The 26546-nt window shown below is 49.6% G+C and overlaps 1 protein-coding gene across 1 annotated transcript; it reads right to left on the reverse strand.

Annotated features, from left to right (window-relative positions):
- Positions 1–11724: 11724 nt before the first annotated feature.
- On the reverse strand, positions 11725–16760 carry SPR (sepiapterin reductase). Its single transcript, XM_066378002.1, has 3 exons — positions 16293–16760; positions 15382–15672; positions 11725–12509 (listed from the first exon to the last, which is right to left on the reverse strand). The coding sequence occupies exons 1-3, from the start codon at positions 16627–16629 to the stop codon at positions 12319–12321; spliced, it is 819 nt and encodes a 272-aa protein (XP_066234099.1). The 5' UTR covers positions 16630–16760; the 3' UTR covers positions 11725–12318.
- Between the last annotated feature and the right edge of the window lie 9786 nt (positions 16761–26546).

Consider the following 26546-nt stretch of genomic DNA (forward strand, 5'->3'; position numbering starts at 1 on the left):
CTTCATAAGCTGGGGCAAGCTTCTCGTTATCTTAATGAGCCGGCTGGCAACTCTTCTGGAGACCCTCCTTTCTCCAGGGACCACAGACTTGGTCCCCTTGGCTGCACCACTGGGTCTGCCCTGCCCGTCCCATCCTGCCGCCACCTGCAACTCAGGCCTCAGTCTTGCTGCCCTCATCCTGCATCCTCAACGCTGATGCCATGGTTGATGGAATTTCTGGTTGCTCAGACATGAACCACAAAAAAAGCAGGACATGCTAACTAAGTAAGCCAAGCTTCCTCTTGCTGCAGTGGAAGTCCCATCTTGCTTTCTTCAGCAACATCTGCTCTTCCTCCAGGAAGCCTGACTGCTCTAACTCACTCGGATCTTCTAGTTCTCTCCAGAGAAGTCTAAAGTTCACAAATGATTCTACTGGAGGTAAGAATGTCTGTCATGATATGAGTAAGACCTCCGTGGCACATAGACTATGCAACAGCACTCACCACAGCATGAGTAGAACAGTAGAAATTTAAAACAGCAGAACTACATTTTCATTGAACATCTGCCCTCCCTTCCTTCCTCCCTTCCTCCCTTCCTCCCTTCCTCCCTTCCTCCCTTCCTTCCCTCCCTCCTTCCTTCCTTCCTTCCTTCCTTCCTTCCTTCCTTCCTTCCTTCCTTCCCTCCCTCCCTCCCTCCCTCCCTCCCTCCCTCCCTCCTTCCTTCCTTCCTTCCTTCCTTCCTTCCTTCCTTCCTTCCTTCCTTCCTTCCTTCCTTCCTTTACTTCTTCATTCCTTCCTTCTTTCTATTATACTTTCTTCTTAATACTAAGGAAATGCATATTCACAATGGAAATTTTTCAAAATATAGGAAACTAAAAAGAGCTACATAAAAATTCTTCAAAGTCCTGCCAGACATCATTATTTTTACATTTTACTATTATTAATATTAATAATAGCTAATATGTATTGAGCTCTTTCTAGATATAAGGCACTTTTGTATAACTTTCCATTATTATTTCACTTCATCTCTTTGACCCTATGAGACAGATGCTCTTTTTTTTTTTTTTGTATTTTTCTGAAGTTGGAAACGGGGAGGCAGACAGACTCCTGCATGTGCCTGACCGGGATCCACCCGGCATGCCCACCAGGGGGTGATGCTCTGCCCATCTGGGGCGTTGCTCTGTTGCAACCAGAGCCATTCTAGCACCTGAGGTAGAGGCCATAGAGCCATCCTCAGTGGCCGGGCCAACTTTGCTCCAATGGAGCCTCGGCTTTGGGAGGGGAAGAGAGAGACAGAGAGGAAGGAGAGGGGGAGGGGTGGAGAAGCAGATGGGTGCTTCTCCTGTGTGCCCTGGCTGGGAATCGAACCGGGACTCCTGCACGCCAGGCTGATGCTCTACCACTGAGCGAACTGGCCAGGGGACAGATGCTCTTTTTAACCCCACTTAACTGGTGAGGAAATTGAGACATAGTTTAAGTACATGTTGACTTGACTCCAGGCAGGTGATAACCAACTCAAGCACTAGGCAATGTTAAATTTTTTATGTACATATTTGTAGTCTTTTCAATAGATCATAATTAACATGGACTCCTTATCTGTTTATCTGTACATACAAACATATTTTGAAAAAAATTAAGTAACATAGTCATACCTTACATTGTTCAAATAATATATTGTGCTAGAGAAAGTAAAAAATATAGATGACTTTATTTTTGATAAATTCTGTAAAAATGTTTTTATTTATTGATTTTAGAGAGGGAGGAAAGGAGAAAGAGGGAAAAAGATTTATTATTCCACTTTTTTATGCATTGGTTGGTTGCTTCTTATATGTGCCTTGACAAAATATTGAACCTGCAACCTTGGCATTTGGGGACAATGCTCTAACCAAATGAGCTGCCTGGCCAGGGCAAAATACAGATGATTTTAAAGAGGGAAACAAAAATCACCCACAAGGCCACTGGTTACATCTGGGAATCTATCCTCCATTCTTAGAATGAATTTAGAATTAGGAACATAGATAGCTGTAGTTCCTAAAAAGGGCATCATGACCCAGGGAGTCTTTTAAAAAAAATTTTTTTTTTATTGATTGATTTTAGCAAGAAAGGAAGGTAGAGAGAAAGAGAGGAACATTGAGCTGGTCTAATATGCACCCTGACCGGGAATTGAACTGACAACCCTTGTGCCTCCGACGATGCTCTAACGAATTAACTATTCGGCCAGGGTCCAGACAGTCTTTTAATGAGCTGGGAAGCCACTTTAACATTCGGCATTTGGCCTGGAGGATGTGAATTATGTTTGAAATCTGGAAGAACGGTTCTGTCTGCTGCAGGCAAGTATGTTCCAGACTGTAGTATTAAACACTGCACAGAGTCTTTATAAACATCTGGGTTGCAGGAGAAAGAGAACTGGACCAAAGGTCAACAGAGCTGGACACTCTACCTGAGATGCTTAAGCTGGGGAAGTCATTTCCTGCTTGGGCCTCGGTTTCTTCATCTGTACAATGAGCTACTACAATTCTGCGTAGCTTCATTTCTGGGTTATCTGCTGCATTTGGGACGATTCCTGACACAGTCCCCGCCCAGCTCTGGCAGGGAACACAAGAGGGATGATTATTATGAAAGAAGCTGGGGTCAGGGAACACCAAAGGCTTAAGGATGCCCAAAAGAGGATGTGAGCTTTATTTTTCTGAAGGGCTGGGCCAGCCAAGCCGATTAGGGGCCCCAAGCAGCTGTGGGCCGGGGAGGCCGCTGGGAGTAAGGGGATTCAAATGGTTCTTTCCCACCCTCTCCCCCACCAGCCTGCTCTGTGTAAAAATTCCAAACTCTCAATCAAACCCCCTTCTCTTTTCTCCTTTCATTCACCTGCCCATCTTCTTCTCTTCTTCTCTCCTTTTCTATCCAAACTCATAATTAATCGCTCAAGGCAAAAGTAATGAATGTTAATTGGCCATCTGTAGGAAGACTAATTAAAATCTACCACGCTGGGGTTTCAAACATACCTATAGCAACGGAGTGAATTGGGAATGAGGCGAGGAGGGACTGAGGTAACAGCTGAAAGACTGGAAAACACCATTGGGCTTAGGTGTGAGGGAACAACGCCAGAGAGGGGTTGAGAGGCAGGAAGGGGTGGTGGCGGGGGGAGACTTCCTCGATTTACTCTTACCACTGTAGGACCTGGCATTTTGTCGCTGTTCTGTTTTATGTTTAATAAACACATTTACACATTTCCTTCTTGCTGGACATGAAATAACGGCATGGCTGGAGTTTGTTGACACACAGTTGTTGTCCCTTAGTCACAAGCCTGAACACACCCATTTACCCAGGAATACCTGCACCATGTCAAAATCACACCTAACCAGATACATAGACAGACATATACACGCACACAGACACACAGGGCAAGTCTCATGCTCAACTTTGTACAGGTTCATCCTGCAAGACAATACCCTGTCACATGTGTACATATGCACACCCAGTTATACACTGAGAGCAACCAAGGGACGCAAGGTAGTTACACACCATCACATATAAGCACATGTATGCACACTGTTGCATGCATTCATAGTTTAAACACACATCCCCACTGTTACTCAAATGTAAATGTGGACATGCATTCACAGTAGTTTATGCTTGTACTCGCATTCACACAATAGTCTCACAGGTATGTACATATAGTTGCACACCCAAACCCATATTTGTATGCACACATGGTATCTGGCAGTTTTATATCAAAATGCTTATACATAAGTACACATGCAATTACACAAGCTCCCCCTCCAGGCATAAACATAGTTAAAGCAACTGTATGACTAATATTAATACTAAGGTGGCAGAGAGTTATACACACACATGACTGGGGCCAATGGCAGGCCCATGTGTGGTTCATATACATCCATACGTGTGTACACAGTCCAGGAAGAAACATACCCCAATGATGGCCTCTCATCTTCCTGAAAGGACAGGGATCAAGTCACAGATCTAAGGGCCTAGGCTTCCTCTCCTCCCTAAGAACACCCTGCTTTGAGCAACATGAGCACCCACAGCCTGCCTAGAATGTCCTCTCCAACATCCGAGCGGAAAAGATGGTGGGTCTGAGGGGAGCACGAGAGAGGCGCTGGGGGTTGGGATGGATTTGATAAGGGCAGGCAGGTGTGAGGCTGCCAGCCTGCAGGATGGGTGGCAGGGCTCTGTACCTTCCATATCTGGAGTCAGTTCTATGGCTCAAGGAGGCTTAGCCTGGGGGGGAGGCATGGCATTGTGGGAAGAGCTCTGACACAGGTTGGGCGCCTTTGGCCAGGAACTCTTTTTCTTAAAGTGAAAAGTGAGGGGACCTTCTGCATAGTTTCTGAGGCCTCTTCCCATTGCTGTAAAATCTCATTATGATTAGCTTAGAATAGCGGAGGGAGTGCAAACGTACACACAAAACTTCCTGACACATGGGGGATGAAAACCTGGAAAAGGTCACCAGAGAGAAAGGGCACAGGGTCCTACCTAAAGATCCTTACAAGAAAGGGTTAATTAAGCATTTCCCTGTCCCTGGCTTTGTGCCAAACCTCTCTGCTCTTAGAGGCTTGGGGTCTGAGGTTCTCAGACCCCTGCAGCCTGGAGTCAGTGCAAGGCACATCCTCAGGTCCATCAGGGACAGCAGCTGGGAGAAGAGCAGGTCACAGGAGGGCAATGTCCTCAGTGCCATCCGAAGGGAAGGACCTCTGTGCTGGGTGCATCACTGGAAGTCAGGAGTCAGACACAGAAGGAATTCCCAGCTACCATAAGTGAGATGCTAAGAATCCCTGATATCCCAGGAGTGACCAACATATATGAAGCCAGGTGCTGGTCACCACCTTTCTCAGATCCGGGTGGTCTGGCTACTTTACATCCCCACCTGACAAGTAAGGAGACCAGTTGCTCTGATTGCCCAGGGCCACATGGCTGAAGTGCCAAGCAAGGCCACCAAAGCCAAGTCCAGTGGGCTAGCTCCTAAAGTTGGGCAGCCCCAGAGCTTGTCCCTGTGCAGGACAGAAAGGAGCAGCACCTGCTTCCCAGGTGTGGACCTCCCGGAGAGCTGCTGGGCCCTCGGGGTCTTCTGCTGCCCAGTGAAGACCTCACAAATCTCTGGGAGGAACAGGCACACACATACACACTCTCATACTCACGCTCACACACACAACCCTATGGCAGCTTCTACATTTGGAGCTGACAGATGTGCAAGGTAACAGCTCGGCACTGCCTGTGCAGCTGAGACCCTGCGACGAGAGCGGGATTATTTCCAGCGAGGCTCAGGGAGGCTGTGTGAGTGCACACCAGGGTGTGTGAGTGTGTGTGTGAGGAAAAGAGAGTGTACAAGTATGTGAGTGTGTGTGTGGTTTCTCCTGCGATCTCTCTCCCTCCATTGAAATCTGTCTTGCTGTATTTTCTAATCTGTCTTCCTGCCTTGTTCTGTTTCTCCACCTTCCTCTCACTGTCCCGCTCACCCTGTGTCAGTCTCACTGTCGTGCCTGTTTTTGTTTTGGCCACTCTGTCTCCAGAGAGGAGAGACTCCCCTCCTCTCAACTCCTCTACTTTGCCCCAGGCCCCTTTCCTGTCCCACCCAGGCAGGCCACAACGACAGACTTTTAGAGAAAGCCCATTTTGTTCTAGATAACGGTGGCACTGTCCTGGAGGGACAGGGGAATCTGGGGCTGTCCTGGGGCCCAGAGAGCAGTACCCCAGCTTTGGCCACTGTCTTCAGGACTCACCTTTTCTCTTAATGGGATGCCCATCATTTATGTGTAAATTAGCATTTTAAAGCCCTTTCTGCCCCTCCTGTCACCTTCTCTATATTCCCAACCCTCACCACATACTGAACCTAGTGCTGTCCCCAAATCAGGCCTCCCAGTGGCCCTGACCATGGCCATATATTGACCTATAATTCTGATTTCAGACTGAACTCAACCCCTAACCCTCACTCTGTCCCTGAAACTTCCCTTCTCTGAGGGGCTTTCCTTTGATCAATGCCAATACCACTTGGGTTCAAAAGGGTCACAGCACACTTTTAAAATTAATTAATTACTGGCCCTGGCCAGCTAGCTCAGTCAGTTAGAGCCTTCTTTCTTTTTTTTCTTTTTTGTGACAGAGACAGAGAGTGGGACAGATAGAGACAGACAGACAGGAAAAGAGAGAGATGAGAAGCATCATAGCTGTGACACCTTAGTTGCTCATTGATTTCTTCCTCATACGTGCCTTGACCCGGGGGCTACAGCAGACCAAATGACCCCTTGCTCAAGCCAGTGAATTGGGTTCAAGCTGGTGAGACTTGCTCAAACCAGATGAGCCCGTGCTCAAGCTGGCGACCTCAGGATTTTGAACCTGAGTCTCCTGCATCCCAGTCCAGCACTATATCCACTGCGCCACCGCCTGGTCAGGCTAGAACCTCTTTCTGAAACACCATACAGAAAGTGATCAATGAACATACAACTAAGAGGAATAACAAATGAATGCTGCTCTCTCTTTCTCTCCTCCTTCTTCTCTCAGTCTCTAAAACCAATCAGTAAAAAAATTAACTACTTATTTTCATAGTTCACTTGTTAATGCTCTAGTGCAAAGTGGGGACATACCTAGAGCTACTGAATTGGCATCTGGGTGAAGGAGGAGCAATGGAACAGTGATTTTTTGGGAGAATTCCCTAGGTGATTCTGACACAGGTCAGCCCCACCCACTTTCACCATGTCCACGTGTGGGGTTTCCTTTAGGGGTTCCGAGGGAACACTGAACCTCCACACAGGAACGCCTGGGCTGGGTGGGAACCCACACAGCGGGGGCAGGTCTGCAGAGGCCTGACTCCCAGGCTCCAGTCATCACATCCAAGCCCTTGGAGTGCTTCCCTGTGGACCCGGCAGTGGGCCACCGTGGCATTCACTCCCTCACTTGCTCACTCACTCTCATATTCATTCATTCATTCAAACACTCAACAGTAGCTCAGTGGGTAAGGTCTGTGGGATACATATAGCCTCTTGGGCCTGAGGCCTTGGATCCCTGGTATCAAGCTGGGGCTTAAAAGGATAGGGCCCAGGCAGGAAAGACCTCTGCAGTGAGCAAAACCTGAACCAGAGTATGGGCCAGACAGACTCCTGCACCTCAAGAGGAGATATCAGATCTGAGGAGTGGGCCCCTCTCTTCCATTGCTCTGGCGTTGGGGGCAGGGGTGGGGCATGGGCTTGTGGACTAAGAAGCCACCAGGGAGCTTCCAGGTTAGTCACCTAAGGAATCCTTCTGAGCTCCTGGGACCAGCTGGGGGAGGGGGCCTACCTGAGGTGGAGCCCCCAAAGTTAAGAAGGAAGTTCCTTCTCCCTCCCTTCCTCCTTTCCCCCAACCCCTCTCTCCTTTTTCACACTAAAGGCAGGTATGAGGATGGGTGAAATGGGAGACAGAGCAAGGCAGAGGAGTCTTACTAATAAGTAACAATAATTCTGGGGTGGGGGGAGGAGGTGGTCTCTACTTCAAAAGTCTGAGAGGACATTAGGCTTGGCCCTGCCCCCAGCATGGCAGGAGGCAGGAAGACCTCAGGACTGAGTAGGGGAGCCAGAACACTCGTCCCGTCCTCTCCTCAGCTGCCCTTTACCCTTCCCGGCTGGCCAGGGGCCCAGAGTGGCTCCTCAGTTAACTTCGCTGCCAGCTACCTAGCGGCCTGGTCCTTTCCCCTCCTCCCCCACACCCTACATCACTGAGATGCCATGGGGACTGGAGAGGTGTCATGCCGTGGGGTCTCCACTCTGGTCCCCTCCTGGTCACGACATGGGAACTCAAAGGTGAGAGTGCACAGCTGGGCAATCTTTGGCATGTTACACAGGGGTGTGCACATGTGCTATGTGACTGGGAATTACTACAGACACATTAGCATAGGAGGCCATGTTCTGTGGAGAGAGGCTGGGGTTCACGTGGATGAGGCCAGGAGGCATTTCCCCAGAGCCGAGCTCCCTGAGGTGAGACATGGGGAGCTGCTAGGATGGAGCATGGCCTGGAGGTGTGGCTCCCGTGGGGAGGAAGGAGCGCCTGGGCACCTCCAGGCTTGGGTAACAATGGACCAAGCACCAGCCTGCATTGTATTTAAGGGACAAAGGACAGGAATTGGGAAAGGAGGGGGATAGGGGCATCTGACCAGCCTAGTCCCAGCTGGTCATGCTCATGGACAGACATGCTAGAGGTCCTTGGGGTGGACATGGAATATCCCCCTCACTCCCCTGTTCCTCACAGGCCAGCTGCTGGCCCCCAACTCAGGGGTATTAAACACAAAACCAAAAAATTTCCCAGCTCGTTCATGCCAAAGACAAAGGGAAACTTTGTCTTTTGGTTAATCTGAGGCCCTGGCTTGATCTGGCAGCTGGGCTCAGCATGTACAGGCATGTATTGTGTGTGCTTACATGTGCCCGTGTGTGGTGGCCAAGGCCAGGCCACGTATCTAGGGACACAGATTGTTAACCCTCTGGTGGGTGGCAGCTTGTGGCCCAGAGGCTGGTAAGGTCTCCCTGCCCCAGTGGTGGAGGACCTGGGGAGGCTGAGTCCAGGCCAAGGAGCGAGGCCTGAGAAAGCCCTGGGCCCGAGCCCATGGGTTAGTAAGGAGGCCTGGGGACCTGCCAGGGACAGTGAGCCTGGCCCTTTCTGCTTCCCCAGCTCCCCGAGGGCCTCTGAGGGTCCAGAATCCTAGAGGATAGGAAGAGAGACAGGTCTAGTGTCATTTCCAAGGCTCTTAAATCCCTGGGCCCAGAGAGGACAAGTGTCAGGTGTGAGAGACTCTCGCCACCTTGTGGGGACAAGTGGAACTGCTCAAGCTGAACGACCAGCCTGGTTGGGAAGAGGAGAAACCTTTGCTGGAACATTCACCAGGGTGGGGGTTGGGTGGTGCTGACTGCCCTCACACTTTCATGGGAACAAGGGGCCCAGTGAGAAAATCCACCCAACACCCACCAGACAGAAGGGACCACCCAGGCTGGCCAAGGCATACCTGCAGAGGCAAACCTGATGTCCTCAGATGCAGCCTGACCATGTTTGAAATAACCTGGAGAAAGGTTTACAGGAAGAAATGTTGGAGCTCATCTGGTTTTTTTTGTTTGTTTGTTTTTTCTGAAGTTGGAAACGGGGAGGCAGTCAGACAGACTCCTGCATGCGCCTGACCAGGATCCACCTGGCATGCCCACCAGGGGGTGACGCTCTGCCCATCTGGGGGCGATGCTCTGCCGCAATCAGAGCCATTCTAGCGCCTGAGGCAGAGGCCACAGAGCCATCCTCAGTGCCCGGGGAAACTTTGCTCCAATGGAGCCTTGGCTGCGGGAGGGGAAGAGAGAGAGAGAGAGAGGAAGGAGAGGGGGAGGGATGGAGAAGCAGATGGGTGCTTCTCCTGTGTGCCCTGGCCGGGAATCGAACCCGGGACTCCCGCAAGCCAGGCTGATGCTCTACCACTGAGCTAACCGGCCAGGGCTGGAGCTCATCTGTTTTAAGGAAAGCCCAGAAAGGGAGGGGGCCCTGTCTGAGACCCCACGACATGTGCATCAGAGGGAAGCTAGACCAAGGGATCTTGACTCCAAGGTTCAGGCATTTTCCTATGAGCCCAGTGAGTCCAGGACAAGGCGTCCAGAGCGAATCCCAGACCTCCTGAGGCCCAGAACAGGAACAGCGCAAAGAGGGATCTTTCCTCGGGTTAGCAAGGGGCAGGCATCTGGGCCACGGGGAAGAGATGAGGTCGCAAGTGGAGCTCCAGGATGGTCTGGATCTTCATATTAAAGGCAATGAAGAGTACTGGCCCCCACGAGGCAAATACTGTGCTTAACCTCACAGACACTGGGTTATTTAACACAATGACCCTTTGAGGAAGGCAACCTTATAAACCACATTTTTTAGATAAAATTGAGGCACAGAGAAACAACTTGCCCAGGGTTACAGCTAGTAAGTGGCAGAGCACGGACCTGTGTATAGCGATTTGACTCTGGTGAGTAAAAAGGCTGGTAAGTGAAAAAAGAGTGTGAATCACTGGTCTTCTCCTAGGAAGCTCAGAAGGGCACCACCAGCTTCAGCCCAGGGCCTCACTCCAGCCAGCGGAGCTGCCTGTTCAGGAGGCAGCATGGGCTCAGTGCGCCCTCTGCTGTGTAAAAAGAGCAGAGAGTTCCCTTCTGCATAATCGGACCCAAGTCTGAGTCCTAGAATTGGCTCGCAGGGAACATACTCTCCTCCCAAATATGGGCCAGGAAAGGGCTGGCTGGCTATAGACTACCACTGCAGGGCTCCCAGCTTGTCCACACCTACCCACCTGCAGGTTGGGTCTGGTCCTACCCCTGGTTTCTCAGGACTTCCCTCTTGGATATTGCCCCCTAAGGCAGTGGTCCCCAACCTTTTTTGGGCCACGGACCGGTTTAATGTCAGAAAACATTTTCACGGACCAGCCTTCAGGGTGGGATGGATAAATGTATCACGTGACTGAGACAAGCGTCAAGAGTGAGTCTTATGTAAAGTAGTACAACCATTATGGAGGAAAGTATGGTGTTTCCTCAAAAAACTGCAAATAGAACTACCTTATGACCCAGCAATCCCTCTACTGGGTATATACCCCAAAACCTCAGAAACATTGATACGTGAAGACACATGTAGCCCCATGTTCATTGCAGCACTGTTCACAGTGGCCAAGACATGGAAACAACCAAAAAGCCCTTCAATAGAAGACTGGATAAAGAAGATGTGGCACATATACACTATGGAATACTACTCAGCCATAAGAAATGATGACATCAGATCATTTACAGCAAAATGGTGGGATCTTGATAACATTATAAGGAGTGAAATAAGTAAATCAGAAAAAAACAAGAACTACATGATTCCATACATTGGTGGAACATAAAAATGAGACTAAGAGACATGGACAAGAGTGTGGTGGTTACCAGGGGTGGGGGGAGGGAGGACAGGGGGAGAGTTAGGGGGAGGGGGAGGGGCACAGAGAACTAGATAGAGGGTGGCGAAGGACAATCTGACTTTGGGCGAGGGGTATGCAACATAATTTAATGACAAAATAACCTAGACATGTTTTCTTTGAATATATGTACCCTGATTTATTAATGTCATCCCATTACCATTAATAAAAAATTTATTTAAAAAAAAAAGAAAAAAAGAGTGAGTCTTAGACGGATGTAACAGGGAATCTGGTCATTTTTTAAAAAAATAAAACATCGTTCAGACTTAAATATAAATAAAACGGAAATAAAGTTATTTATTCTTTCTCTGCAAACTGGTACCAGTCTGCGGCCCGGGGGTTGGGGACCACTGCCCTAAGGGGCCCTAAGGCATGTTGGCCCGTGGCCCACCCCATTGAGGACCAGCACCATGGGCAAAGTATTACCAGAGGGGGTAGGATCCATTAGGAGCACTGCCATGTGATAAGGGATAGAAATGGGAATCCAGGAGAGCCAGGCAAATGACCTTTCCCTGAAGGCTGGATACTCTTTGAATAAGCCAAGGGTGAGGAAAGGTGAGGAAAGACTGGGGTCACTATAGGTGAAAGCATGACAAACAGGTGTCTGGGAATGCCCAAATTGGCCAACTTTGAACCTGGCCTTGCCACTGGGCAGGACTCAAGTGACAAGAGGCACATGGTTCCAAGATAACTCTCCTGGAAAGAAGTGTGGCACCCCAAGTTTGGGTTAATTGCCTCAGGAACAGCCCTGGGCCCAGCAAACAGGGAGGTAGTCATTGGCCTGTAGCAGAGGCATTACTGTCCACTAGGCACTAATAAAGGACAATCCACATTTTATTTGTATTTGTCTTGGATGTGTAGAAAAACTCAGCCCCCCCCCCACACACACACTCATGTGGGGAACAAAGAGTAGGTTCTAGAGGAAGAAGGCATTAGAATGAAGTCATGGTGTTCGGCAGAAGGTCCCGCTCCCGAGTAGAGGATCCCTGTGGGCCGAGACTTGCATTGCCCCCGCCGCACCAGGCCATCTGTAATCTACCGTGCCCTCCTATCTGAAACAGCTAACCCTCCTTTCACCATGGACAGGAGACCCAACTCCCTCTCTTCAGTGTGTCAGCTTCTTGTCCTACTTTTCTCATTTTTTAAATTCTATTCCTAGAGAGAGAACACCAATAACCATAACCTCTCTCTCCCAAGCCTCCCTAACTCAGGGTGTTCAACATAGACTCCTAAGAACTGGGCACCCCAGTGACCTCACAACTGGCTGGGTCTGAGAACAGGACAGCAGGCATGAGCGCTTATCTGTGTAAAGCAGGGTTGTGGTGCCACTGTGGGAGGATGTGAGGAGGCACAGGGCTTCTGGGTGTGCCTGAAAGGGGAAGAGGGCCCCAAGGAGCCCAGGACATGGGCTTATTTATCGTAGAAGTCAACGTGGGCTCCAGACTTGAACGTATCCTTTTGCAGCAAGCTTAGCAGCTTCTGAGCCGACATCTTACAATCCACCAGCTCCCCCTTCGTCTTCAGCTCCTGCATCGTTTTTCTCAAGTCTGGGTCCACAGAGGTCTCCCGGGCCAACTGCTGCATGTCTGTGTCCAGGGGCCCTGGGCGATAGAGAGCAGAGGTTGAGGGGTACAGCTGAGGGAGGGGCAACCTCTATGTGTGTCAAGTCAAGTCTGGCCAGAGGCGGCACCTTACCTTGGCTAACGTGTGTGGTCAGAGCCACCAAAGGCTCTACTCTGTCACTGGTGAGCTCCAGACTCACTCAAATTCCAGTGCCAATTGCACACGGTCCCTCCAGACCACCATGTGCACAACCAAGCTTATCATCTCCCTTCTAACCGAGGCCTCCTCCCGAGGTGAGCGAACTCCTATTGGCACTTTCTATTAATATTTTCCAGAAGAGGAACTATAGCACCCTAGAATTTGGAGTGAACAGGCCTCAGGTACAGACAATAAAGGAATCTCAGGGTTGGAAAAGCTAGCCTCCTGATCCTCAAATGTTTTTCAACCACCTGTGCATCCCTGGTAAATGGGGACTTGCTATATCTTTGGACAACTGTTAGAACATTATTCTCCCAGAGACTGAAATGAAACCACGTCTGGTCTCAGCCTTCACTCAGGCCCTGGTGGCCTTACAAGAAGTTCATCTTCTTCCTAATTCCCAGGCAGTCCCTGAGATCTAACCCAGTCACATGCAATTCCGGGGTCTGCTCCACTCCGAGCTATGGTTTTCATTTGCTCACTGTTCACCAACTAGTCCTAGGCTGAGCTCAGGTTGGGTGCTGAGCTGAATGCTGGCTGGAAGAAGAACTGTGTGTGTGTTAGGGAGGGAGAACTGGGTACTGGAGAGCATGAGGAAGTAGAAATGGCACTGATCATGAATTTGGAGGCAAGGTTTGATCCTGGCTCTGCCACATCTGGGCTTTGGTCAGGTCATTCTACTTCTTTGCCCCCAGGATGCCGAGAGGAATAGACTGTTTTTTGGATCTCTAAGTTGCTCAGATATTATACAACAGTGTCACCACTTTCTAAGTGCAATAATCTCAAGTCTAGAAGTCTCACTTTTAAGGAAGCAGCACAGTGGCATAAGGGTAGGGTGGTGAGAAACCAGACCAAATGTCACAGACCCCTATCCTTTCATTTCTATGAGGGCCCTATTTTACTTACACCAACATCCTCCTCCCCACTCCCACTCCCACTCGTGTTCCAGCACAGTTCAGCCTAAAATGGTCAGTATTCAACAATGTCTGTGTGCCCTTCATTCAACTAATATTTTCTGCAGGCTGATTCAATGGGGCACTTTGCTAGGTGCTGGGAACATACTGGCACAGTCTCTGCCTTTAAGGCTTTCCTATCAAAAGAGAAGTATACAGACTGGCCAGGGGTGGCACAGTGGATAATACAGTGTTGATCTGGGACACTGAGGTACCAGGTTTGAAACCCCAAGGTCACCAGCTTGAGCACAGCATTATTGACATGATCCCATGGTTGCTGACTTGAGCAAGGGGTCACTGGCTCAGCTGGATCTCCCCCCTCCCCCGGGGTCAAGGCATGTATGAGAAGCAATCAATGAACAACTGAAGACGTAATTATGAGTTGATACTTCTCATCTCTCTGCCTTCCACCCTCTCCCTCGCAAAAATTAAAAAGAGCCTGACCAGGCGGTGGCGCAGTGGATAGAGCGTCGGACTAGGATGTGGAGGACCCAGGTTCGAGACCCTGAGGTCGCCAGCTTGAGTGCGGGCTCATCTGGCTTGAGCAAAAAGCTCACCAGCTTGGACCCAAGGTCGCTGGCTTGAGCAAGGGGTTACTCGGTCTACTGAAGGCCCGCGGTCAAGGCACATGAGAAAGCAATCAATGAACAACTAAGGTGTCGCAACGAAAAACTGATGATTGATGCTTCTCATCTCTCTCTGTTCCTGTCTGTCTGTCCCTATCTATCCCTCTCTCAGACTCTCTCTCTGTCCCTGTAAAAAAGTAAATAAATAAATAAGAGAGAGAGAGAGAGAGAAAGAGAGAAGAGAGAGAGGTATACATATGAATACACTTTGGAGGGTCCCATCTAACAATTAGAAATGTTAACAATTAGATAGTACTTCACAGTTAGAGATTATTTTCACATACAAGATAGGACAAATGTAGATTTATAGTTGTATGAGAGTTTATTCTTTAAAAATTAAAAAAAAAAATTTTTATTAAGTGAGAGGTAGGAGGCAGAAAGACAGAATCCTGCATGCACCACAACCAGATGTACCCAGCAAGCCCCCTAGGGGGTGATGCTCTGCCCATCTGGAGCCACTGCTCCGTTGCTCAGCAACCAATCTATTTTAGCACCTGCGGTAAGGCCATGGAGCCATCCTCATGGGTCCAACTTTGCTTGAACCAACTGAGCCATGGTTGTGGGAGGGGGAGACACAGAGGAGGGGGTAGAGAAACAGATGGTTGCTTCTCCTGTGTGCCCTGATCAGGAATCAAATCCAGGAGTTCCACAGGCGGGTCTGATGCTCTACCACTGAGCCAACCGGCCAGGGCTGAGTTTATTCTTGTATTATTAATTATTGTATGATTTTTCTATATGAACAACTGTAAACCTACTTTTACCCCACTCAGTATATTACCTCATTCAGTCCTCCAAACTGCCTTGTGAGACCAGTGGAGTCTTCCATTTTATTTGAGGAAATGGGGTACAGGCTTGGAATTCAAAACCTAATCGTCTCTCAAACTCTAATAGCTCAGATTTTCTGGCCCCACCATCCAGTTCAGGTGGCTCCCCACTCTCTCTCTGTGCCCTGTAACTATGGCTCCCTGCCCCTTCCAGCTCTAACTTCCTTAGATCTGGTATTTCCCTTAAGGAGTGATGAGTCATGATTCAGGGACAATATATTTGGAAGAGAAGGACTAGGCCCCTTGCTCAGCCCCCAGAGGGAAACCAGCCTGTTCTGGGGACAGGGATGGCAGTACTGTCCCACCTACCTGGGGCATAGCTCAGCACCCTCACACTAGGTTCCTCTCTGGCCAGGACCTGGAACATCATGTCACGGGCAGCTTTCCCTGCACAGTACAGTGCCCAGCCTTTGAAGGGCTGCTGAGCACAGATGGACGAGATGTTAACCACAGTCCTGCTGAGGCTAGGACTGTCTGGGAAGGCCTTCAGGATGCTGGAAGTCAGGCACAGCATAGAGGTCAAGTTCAGAGCCCAGTAGCTGTTCACTTCAGCTGCATCAGCCAGGTTAATGAAGCCTTTGGACACATCTCCAAGAGTGCCTGAAAAATGAGACCTTAAGAATCACCCAGTAGAAATGGAGCTTTCCCTTCCCTCAGCCCTCTCCAAATTCCTCCATGACTCCCTTCCCATTCAGACCTATAGGGGTCTCCCTAGTGCTTCTGAAGGCACCTCCTTTTCCCAGCTCTGCGCCGCACACACCCCCACACCCACACCACACCCACACCACACACACACACACACACACACACACACACACACACACACACACACACACACACACACACACCGGGGGCACCCACTTACCCCCAAGTTGCAGACTGAGAAGGCCCTGGTCTGGGACTGGGGGAGAACTCTGGGGCTATTTGCAGAAGCCTGGAAATTTACTTCTCCTGGGAGACCCCATGTACTGACTCAGGCCTCCGCCAGAGGGCGCTGAGCAAGACAATCGGGAAAGTTCCAAGTGTTCTAGGAAATCTGGCCTTTAAAGGGGAGGGCGGAGTGGGAGTGGGGGGGAGGAATGGAGTGAGCACCGGGTCTTTCTCCATACCTCGCTGAAACAACTAGGAGGAGGCAGTGAGAGGAAGGATGGGAAGGGATGCTAAGTGAGTATTCCAAGCGCTCACTCCAGGAGCCTGTCCCCCGCCAGCGGGCGTCTTACCTGCGTTGTTAATGAGCAGCACTCGCTGCAGCCCTTCGGGCCTGGGAAGTTCGCGCAGAGCGTCGAGAAGGCGCTGCAAGCCGGCCTCGGAGCCCAGGTCGGCGGGCACCCGCACCACGAGCAGGCCGCTCTGTCCCGCTCTCAACTCGGCCTCCAGCTGCCGCAGCGCCTCCTCGTTACGGGCGCTTAGGACCAGCACGGAGCTGGGAGATAGCAGCGGGGCTAGGAGGAGGGCCAGCGCGCGGCCGAAGCCACGAGAGGCGCCGGTCACCACGCACACAGCGCGCCCCAGGCAGCCCTCCTGGCCACCGCCGTCCTCCATGCTTGGGACCTCCATGCCTCGGACCTCCACCAGCTCTTTTATGAACCAGTGACCCAAGGACTGGACCTGGATAGGAGTTGGCGGAAGCTCCGCCCGAAGTGGGCGGGGACCTAGGACTTAAGTATTTGTTCCTGGGCCACTGGTGGCAGAAGAGGGGCACCTGCACCCCTTCTGAGTGGCGCGAAAGCGCTAAACGAAAGGGCGACCCCTGACACACACACACATACACACACACACACACACACACACACACACACACACTGGGATGGTTCTCATCCAAAGTCCAACCCAACTTTCTTGCACAGGTGTCACACACACACACAGGAAATCCTAGCACTTTCAGTTCCCTGCTGGGGTGGTTCTCATCCAAAGTCCGACACAACTTTCTTGCACAGGTGACTTCCTCCTGGTCAGGCCATTTTGCCCCGTAGCTAGTATCCTTTTTTAAAGCAGAGCCCTGAATGAATCCCATGCCAGGTTAGGGCTTTCGAATACATTCTGGGCTTGGTAAACTGACCAACCGCCCTGTGTGTTTCAGGAGTGTAATGCCGGTGGTGGAGGCCAGGCAGGTTCACATTGAATTCGGGCAGACGGTAGAAAAACTGCCCAGCCGGAAAGAGTCCATTCTGTTTAATAAAATCTCACAACAGCGGACAAGCACACAGGCAGGGGAAACCGCATCTCAAGCAAACAAACAATATGGCCCCTCACAGTGGCCGGCAGGCCATCCACAAGCTCCCATCTCTCTCTAGCGCAAGCACCCCTAGCCTTATATAGGCCACACACACATGGCACAGCCGCCCACTCACGCACCAGTCAGGCAAAGTGCTTGCAGCTGCAGCTGGTAAGCCGCAAGCAAGACTAACACAACTGCCCCACAAGGAGCTACTTCCAGGAGAACCACAGTCGCTCCTCCAAGTGATGTAAAAACCCCTTCTTCCTTACCAGGCTTTAAGTATCTTGGTGCTGACGCCTTATTTGACTTCTGCACTCCTAAAGGTCTATGTATCCTAGGATTCTGCAGCCATTCATGCTACACTCTTCCTAGTAGGCAATTGCATCTACTCCCAACTTCAAATGTTACAGAGATGCTCACCTAAGTCCTGTCCAGGGCTATGCTTCAGAAAACCTACATTTCCATCTTTTTTTTTTCATAGACCTGGGAAGATGGGAAAGCTGGCTACAATCTCCTTAAAAAGAATCTCTTCAGAGTTTATTTTAGCAAGGGTGGTAACTAACCTCAGATAAGTCAGCCCAAGTCCCTACAGGGATGTTCGCTCCCCTAGTAACAGACATCACAATTGCCTTTCAAAGCTCCCGGAAAATGCATTTTTGCTTCCTTTTGCTTTGAGCTATTGTAATGCCGAGGCCAAGGCTAGGCAGGTCCGCATTGGAATCCCGCAGACAGTAGAAAGACTGCGGAGTCAGAAAGGGTTGGGCCATTCTGTTTAATAAAGTCTCACAATAGTGGACAAGCACACAGGCAGGGGAAACCACCTCTCAGGCAAACAAACTGCAAAACGGCCCCTCACAGTAGCAGGCAGGCTGTCTGTGCATCTGCAACCCCCAATCTCTCTCAAGGGCAAGCACCCATAGCCTTATATAGGCTATGTACATGTGTCTCTACCACGTGCTCACGCACTGTGCCCCAAGCCTAACACAGCTGTCCCACAGCTATTATGACCAACACGTGGGGAAAACAGCTGTTAGTCCTGCTCGCTGGTTTACCAGCTGCAAGCACTTGGCTTGATTAGTGCATGAGCACGTGGCCATGCTGCGTGTGTACAGTCTGTGTAAGGCAATGAGTGCTTTCCCTCCAGGGATTCTCCCAGATCACTCTCCCACCACTGCGAGGTGCAGTTTTCCTGCTTCCTTGCCCTTCACTGTGGAAAGGAGGTTTTCCTTTGTTTCTTAGCTCTTTTCCTTTTTTGTTTATTCGCTCACCTGTCTTTGCCAGTCTCCAATAAACGGGTATAGCCCGACACTTTCTGACTCCACAGTTACTCTACTATCTTCCCGAATTCACTGCAAACCTGCCTGGCCTCAGCCACCAGCATCACACAACACCAAAACAATTTTTCTTGTGGGGGACCAGGAGGGGGGTGGCTTTTCACTTGTTAACATAGATGTCTTTATCACAAACGTTTTGTAAAAGGTGCAGTTCAGACTGTGCCTCTCCATGGAACACATTCTAAGAATGTGGGGCAGCTGTGTTAGGCTTGCTTGCTTGCTTACCAGCTGCAAGCCCTTTGCCTGATTAGTGCGTGAGCACGTGGCCGCGCCATGTGTGTATGGCCTGTATAAGGCTATGGGTGCTTGTGCTCAGGGGAACTGCAAATGCACAGATTGCTTGCCCACCACTGTGAGGGGCCATTTTTACTGTTTGTTTGCCTGAGAGGTGGTTTCCTCTGTTTCTGTGCTTGTTCGCCATTGTGAGATTTTATTAAATGGAATGGCCCAACCCTTTCCAGCCCTGCAGGTTTTCTACCATCTGCCCAAATCCAATATGAACCTGCCTGGCCTCGGCCACCGGTATTACATCTGGCATAATAGGCAGGATTTGGAGTAGATTGATATGGAGCCACCAACACCCTTGAGGGGTGAAATAGAGGAGTGGCTGTTCCCAGTGGCTCTCCTGGTGGGGACCGTGGGCTGGGTGTTTTTTACAATCCTGTGAGAAGAAACCAAGAGCTCTGTGCAAGAAGCTGAGCAAGGTCGAAAGCTCCAGGATGAGCTACATACTGAGCGCCTGTGACGGTGTGAACTGGAGCAAGTGCTGGAGAGAAGGCCAACCGGTCCGAGAGTTGCAGTGTGAGGTGCAGGCTGAGTGCCAAGGGCGCCTGGAACTGGAGTGGTCGCTGGAGAAAGATTTACAGGTTCACAAGTTTGCCCTGGAAGCTGAATGTTGGCAGTGATGGCTGTTGGAGAAACAACTGTGGGTTCAGGAGCTAGAGAGACAGCTTCAGGCTGAGAGCTGGCAGCCACAGGAGCCGAAGAGGATGTGGAAGACAGAGCTGCATTCCTGCTGGTGGAGGGGCTCTGAGTCAGCAGGAGCAGGGGTTTCCAACCCTTCTGAGGGGGAGGCTCCAGCTGCAACTGCCATCTGCAGACTTGGAGCCCGGCCGTTGGTCACGAAGAAGGTAAAGACCTAGCAGCCGAGAGTTCCTCAGGGGCAGCCACAACCCCCTCCCCAGGTAGTGGAGCATTCTGTGGTCTGGCCCTATACCCAGACAGAGCTGATGGAGTTGGGGGCACAATTCAGGCAGAAACCCACTGAGCCCCTGGCAGCCTGCTTGGTGCGGCTTCAGGACATAGGGGGTGGATGGCATCATGCTTTCTGGAACAGAGATGGAACATAAGGCTGTGAGGGGCACTGCCCGTCCTGCCCCCCGACTAACAAGAGAAATGGGCCTGTAAAGGTCACCCGAACACAGGTGTGGATAGGTTTTATTGTGGCCAGGACAGATAGAGAGAAATTAGATAGCAAGCCTAATAAAGTCTTGTTGGAGCTTTGGTGACAGTTTGAGTCAAAACAGAGGTTCCAGCCTCTGAAAAAGGGGAAGCAGGTGGCCCCAGCATCTGCCAGGAAAATGGCTGGAGTTCAGATTACAGGATCTCCAAGACCCATTGTCCCAGTTTAAATAGGGGGAAGAGCGAGGGACCCATCCAACAGGGATGGGCCGGGGCCAGAGGCCCCATGTGAAATTGGTAGTCCACTGGTCCCCTTCTAGTGTGCAGCAGGTGTTGGCATTAGAAGGTAATAGGTGCTTTTTTTTTTTTTTTTTTTTTTTTTACAGCAGCAGCTAAGAGAACTGTTAAGGAGACACAGGCCTTGAATGTGTTTGACCCCTCCAGGCCCTGTGAGCTTGTTGAGGGTTGGGAAGGGGCTTGTGGCAATGGACAGCACACTGGAAATGTGCTGAGGTCTGTTAATAAAGAGCTATATGGCTAGTTGCCTGTAATGGACCTTTATCTCGGTGATTTGTACAGACAGCTGGGCTGTCTATTGTGGACTGACTCTTGGACTGCAACCCGAGGGGGGCACCAGCTTCCCTGATAGATGGACACATTGCTTGTGAACAGTATGAGATTGCGATGTGTTCACATCGCTTGTGAACCCTGACTGGGGGGGTGCAGCAGCTGTGGAAGCTCTCCTGCACTGGTTCTCATCCAGTTGCAGAGGTGCTCCAAGGGCAATTTATGGTTTCCATGGACACAGCCCTGGACTATACAGGCCCTCCTATCTAGGATGGGGTAGGGAGTTAGAGGTGGGCCTCCAGGTGACACCTGGGCAGAGTGCTCAGGGAGACGCTGTGAGGGCACCTTTGTAATTATTGTGTAACTTGTGCTGTTGCTGTAGTCTCTGCTTCCTGTCATGTAGATTGTGAAGTGAGCAACCTGAAAGGGCTGGAGTGTGGGGCAGCTGTGTTAGGCTTGCGCCCTGGTTTACCAGCTGCAAGCCCTTTGCCTGATTGGTGCATGAGCACGTGGCGGCACCACGTGTGTATGGCCTGTATAAGGCTATGGGTGCTTGCGCTCAGGGGGACTGCGGATGCACAGATTGCTTGCCTGCCACTGTGAGGGGCCACTCTGCTGTTTGTTTGCCTGAGAAACTGTTTCCCCTGCCTGTGTGCTTGTCTGCCTTTGTTAGATTTTGTTAAACAGAATGGCCCAACCCATTCCAGCTTTGCAGTTTTTCTACCATCTGCCAGAATCCAATATGACCCTGCCTGGCCTCGGCCACTGGCCTTACAAAGAACAAATGAAACTGCCAAGGAACCTTAAGCTTAATTGCATAGACATCATTAATATGTATAGTACTACTTTGAAACTATTTTACATAAATTAGGGCAAAAAAATAAATAATTATGCTAATATTAGAGAAATAGATCAAGTATGAATTCAAGGAAGTTGTAATACCAGTGGCCAAGGTCAGGCAAGTCCACATTGGATTCAGGCAGACAGTAGAAAAACTGCAGAGCCAAAAAGCGTTGGGCCATTGTTGTTTAATAGCATGTTGCCACAGCAGACAAGCAAACCAGCAGAAAAAAACACTTCTCAGGCAAACGAAGAGCAAAAATGGCCCCTCACAGTGGTGGACAGGCAATCCACAACCTGCCATCTGCAATCTCCCCTGAGCGCAAGCACCCAGAGCCTTACATAGACTATGCACAAGTGCCTCTGCCACATGCTCACATTAATCAAGGACAGTGTTTGCAGTCGGTACACCAGTGAGCAAGCCTAACTCAGCTGTTTTCCCAACATTCTACCTCTTTAGGGTTGTTCACCTCACAATCTACACAACTGGTATCTTCCATGATGGTCCCTATGTGTGGAGTGAGGTACATTACAGAAACTAACAGACTACAGCAGCAGCACAAGTTATACAATAATTACAAAGGTGCCCTTTGCAAAGTCTCCCTGAGCACTCTGCCCAAGGAGCTACTGGAGGTCCACCTCTAGCCCCCTACCCTATAGGAGGACCTATGTAGTCCAGGGCCATGTCCATTGAAACAGTAAAATGTCCTTAGTGCGTCCCTGCAACTGGATGAGAGCAGCTTCCCAGTGCAGGAGGGCCTTCACGGGTGCTGTAGCCACCCCCCACAAAGTTTTTTATAGTACTGTCCACAAGCAGCATGTCCATCCAGCAAGGGAGCTGGTGGCCCCCTCTGGTCACAGTCCAAGAGTCCATTACACTGCTCAATGATCAGTCCATGATAGACAGCCCAGTTGTCTGTGCAAATGACCCAAGGTGGAAGTTCATTACAGGCTACTAGCCACAGAGCTTTTTATTAACAGGTCTTAGCACCTTTCCATAGTGCTCTTTCCATTGCCACCAACCCCATCCAAACCCCTCAGCAAGCTTACAGGGCTTGCCAAGGTCAAACACATTCAAGGCCCATGCCACCTTGACAGTTCTTTTAGCTGCTACTGCTGCAAAAAAAGCACTTCTTATCTTCTAACATCAACACTTGCTGCACATTAGAAGGGGCCAGTGGATTGCCAATTTCACATGATCTCTTCAGCCCCCTCATCTGTTCTTGTTGGATAGGTCCCTTGGCCTTCCCTTTATTCACATTGGGATAACAGGTCTTAGGGGATCCTCCTCTCCCTCACCTGTCTCCATCATATAATCTTGCAACCCTGCAACCTAAAAGTAGCCATTTTGTTGGCAGCTGCTGGGGCTGCCTGCTCCCCTCTTCTTTTTTTCAGCAGCTGGAACCTCTGTCCCAGCTCAAGCTGCCACCAAAGCTCTAACAAAACTTTATTAGTCTTGCCATCTAATTTCTCTCTATCTGCCTCAGCCACAATCAAGTCTACCCACATTTATGTTTGGGTAACCTTTACAGGCCCATTTCTCCTGTTGGGGGGCAGCATGGGCAGCAGCCCTCATAGCCTTATTGTGGGAGACAGTCTGTAAGCTGACAAAGTCCTTACAGCCTAGGGCTTAGTTTAAGACTAAGCTCTTCCCCACCCTTTTAAGACTAAGATATTCTCAACACCTGTCTAATACTAAGATCTTCCACACACCCTTTTTAAGACTAAGCTTTTCTCTGCACCCTTGACTGTTGCATGGTAGGGGGTGGTGCACTCTTATGAGGATTCCCATTTATGCTTCAGATAAGTGACTTTGTATCAGAGACTTCCTATTTGCATATGGCTTACAGGCTTTAATTCTCTACACTATATAATAAAGCAGACCAGGGGCTCTCTCACTCTAACTTGCCATCAGCTTGCAGAGGTCTCCTGATCCCATCCCTTTTTCTCTTTGAGTCTATTTCTTCATTCCGTATCATTCTCCCTCAGGACCTGTAATTATTAGTTGCGCTGGTTCATGGCACCTTATAGTCCATCTCTGTTCCAGACAGCATGATGCCATTCACCCCCTATGTCCCACAATTGCAGCAACCAGGCTGCCAGGGACTCAGTGAGTTTCTGCCTGAATTTCATTCCTACCTCCATCAGCTCTGCCAGGGTGTAGGGCCAGACTCCAGAGTGCTCCACTACCTGGGGAAGGGGCTGTGTTTGCCCCTGGGGGACTGTTGGCTGCTGGGCTTTTACTTTTTGGATGACCACTAGCCAGGCTCTGAGTTTGCAGATGGCAGCTTCAGCCTGAGCCTACCCTCAGACGAGAAGTTGGAATGCCTGCTCTTGCCAGCTCAGAGCCACTCTGCTGGCTCGGATGCAGCTCCATCCTCGGAGCCTGCTTCAGCTTGTGAGGCTGCCAGCTCTTGGCCTGAAGCTGGAACTTGAGCTCTTAAACCTGCAGTTGCTTCTCCAACACCTGTTGCTGCCAACGTTCAGCTTCCAGGGCAAACTACAGCTAATGAAACTGCAATTCCTTCTCCAGAGATTGTTCCAGTTCCAGGCACCATTGGTGCTCAGCCTGCATCTCACCCTGTAGCTCTCAAACCCAGTCAGCCTCCTTCTCCAGCGACTGTTGCAGTTCCTGCTGCTGTCAGTGCTTGGTCTGCAGCTCATCCTGAAGCTCTCGAACTTGGGTGGCCTCTCGCACAGAGCTCTTGATTTCTTCTTACAGAGCTGTAAAAAACACCCAGCTCACAGCCTCGAAAGGATAGCCATAGGGAACCATATGCTGGAGAACAATGACCACTCCTCTACCCCACCCTTCAAGGGTGTCAATACCAATCTGCTCCGAATCCTGCCCACTTCACCAGATGTAATGCCAGTGGCCAAGGCCAGGCGGGTTCACATTGGATTCAGGCAGATGGTAGAGAAACTATGGAGCCAAAACATGTTGGGTCATTTGCATTTAATAGTTGTGAGAACAACTGCAGACAAGCAAACTGGCAGGGGAAAACCACTTTTCAGGCAAAGAAACAGCAAAAATGGCCCCTCACAGTGGTGGGCAGGCAATCCACAATCTGCCATCCACAATCTCCCCTGAGTGCAAGCACCCATAGCCTTACATAGGTGATGCACACGCGCCTCTGCCATCTGTTCACACACTAATCAAGCAAAGTGCTCGCAGCTAGTACATCAGGGAGCAAGCCTAAAACAGCTATTTTCCCATCAGAAGTTAAGGAGAAAATCTGGTAAAAATGACTTTTAATTGGAAGCCAGAAAATTGTTAAATTTATTGCAATCATTTTAACTTATATGGTAACACCAAAAACACAGTTTTCTCTTCCTGATGTGTTGGTACTCCAATATCTGTGACTAACCTTTTTGTGAATCCTTCCTGCAACAGTGGAAGGATTAAAGTGGTGCCCAGATAAATTCTACAGTTGTGTTTTGTTTGGCCCAAACAGGGCTTTTTTTTTTTTTTTTTTTTTTTTTTTTAATTTGAGGTGACATTTCTAAAGTGGGAGATTTTACACAATATCAGAATTTCTAGCTTCTTTTGAATAATGAATGGGTCTGGCAAATTGGCTGCAGGGGGAGGTGAGCAACATCACCTCTTGGGAAGGAGACGTGTGCTCGGTTTGCCAAGACCCACACCACTCACAGCTGCAGACACTTTGTTTCCTACTCTGGAGGCAAAGCTGAATTCTTACACAGTAATGGGAGTCCAGAGATCATCAGGCCAGGCATTGTGTTGAACTGTGGAGAGGCGGGCCTAGAGAGGGGTGAGGGGGCTTTTGATATTTTAACACAAGTAAGACTACATGTGTGTGTATACTATATTTGAAACTGCCCTGTTTTCACTTATCTGATAAGAGTGGAAGATAAAGATTTTCAAAGCCCTTTTTAAAAAAATTATTGAGAGGCGGGGAGGCAGAGACAGACTTCCGTATGTGTCCTAACCAGGATCCACCTAGCAAGCCCCCCATCTGGAGATGCTCTGCCTGTCTGGGCTGCTGCTCCATTGCTTGTCAGCCAAGCTATTTCAGCTCCTGAGGGGAGTCCATGGAGCCATCCTCAGCACTCAGGGCCAAATTGCTTGAACTATTTGAGCCATGGCAGTAGGAGGGGAGGAGAGAGAGAGAGAGCAAGAGGGGGAGGGAGGGAGTGGAGAATGAGATGGTCGCTTCTCCTGTGTCCCCTGACCAGGAATCAAACCTGGGACTTCCACACACTGGGCTGACCCTCTACCACTGAGCCAAGTGGCCAGGGCAAGCCTTTTGTTTTTTTAGAGAGAGAAATACCAATTTGTTGTTTCACTTTTTTGTTTTGTTTTTAGGGAGTGAAAGACAGAGAGACAGACAGACAGGAAGGGAAAGCCAGCGACCATTGGGCTCAACCCAGCAACCATGGGAACATGGGAATTCGATCCCATGCTCAAGCGGGAGACACTGCCCTCTGGCTGGTGAGCCTGCGCTCAGGCCCTATGAGCCATGCTCAAGCTGGCAACCTCGGGGTTTCAAACCTGGGACCTCAGTGTCCCAGGTCAATGCTGTTTCCATTGCTCCACAGCTGATCAAGTTGTCTTTTCACTTATTTGTGCATTTATTGATTGATTCTTATGTGTGTCCTGACTGGGGATGAAACCTGCAATTTTGGCATATGAGGATGATACTCTGAACAACTGAGCTACCTAGCCAGGGCACTATAGCCTACTTTTAAAGTAATTTTTATTAGCCTCTCCCTGCTCTCCAGGCCTCACAAAGCAGGTTAGTGAAAGCACAATCCCATCCATTCACTCATTTGACATTTATTGAACTTCTACCATGTGCCAGGGGTTGAAGAAAGGAGGGAACAATGAAGGAGGCTAAAAATCAGACCTAACCTCTTTTATTTATTTTTTTTACACTTATAATGCATGTCTTTACTGTATGTACATTTTAACTCAATAAAGTTATTTTTAAAATCATAAAAATTTTCTAAATGAGAAATGTTGCACAGCAAACATTATAATAAGTACAATGTAATTTCTATTGTGGTAAAATCTACATAACACAAAATTTACCATGTTAACCAGTTTTAACTATTTTGGCTTTAAGTATTTTTACAATGTTGCTCAACTAACA

The sequence above is a fragment of the Saccopteryx leptura genome, chromosome 3 (genome assembly GCF_036850995.1).
Source record: "Saccopteryx leptura isolate mSacLep1 chromosome 3, mSacLep1_pri_phased_curated, whole genome shotgun sequence".
NCBI lineage: Eukaryota > Metazoa > Chordata > Mammalia > Chiroptera > Emballonuridae > Saccopteryx > Saccopteryx leptura.

Excerpts from the sequence above, each read along its gene's own strand:
- SPR (XM_066378002.1), bottom strand. The coding sequence starts at position 16,629 with ATGGAGGTCCCAAGCATGGAGGACGGCGGTGGCCAGGAGGGCTGCCTG. Across the intron at positions 15,673-16,292 it reads GCTGCTCATTAACAACGCAG|GCACTCTTGGAGATGTGTCC; the intron begins GTAAGACGCCCG and ends CTCATTTTTCAG. Across the intron at positions 12,510-15,381 it reads GGTGCTGAGCTATGCCCCAG|GGCCCCTGGACACAGACATG; the intron begins GTAGGTGGGACA and ends TCTATCGCCCAG.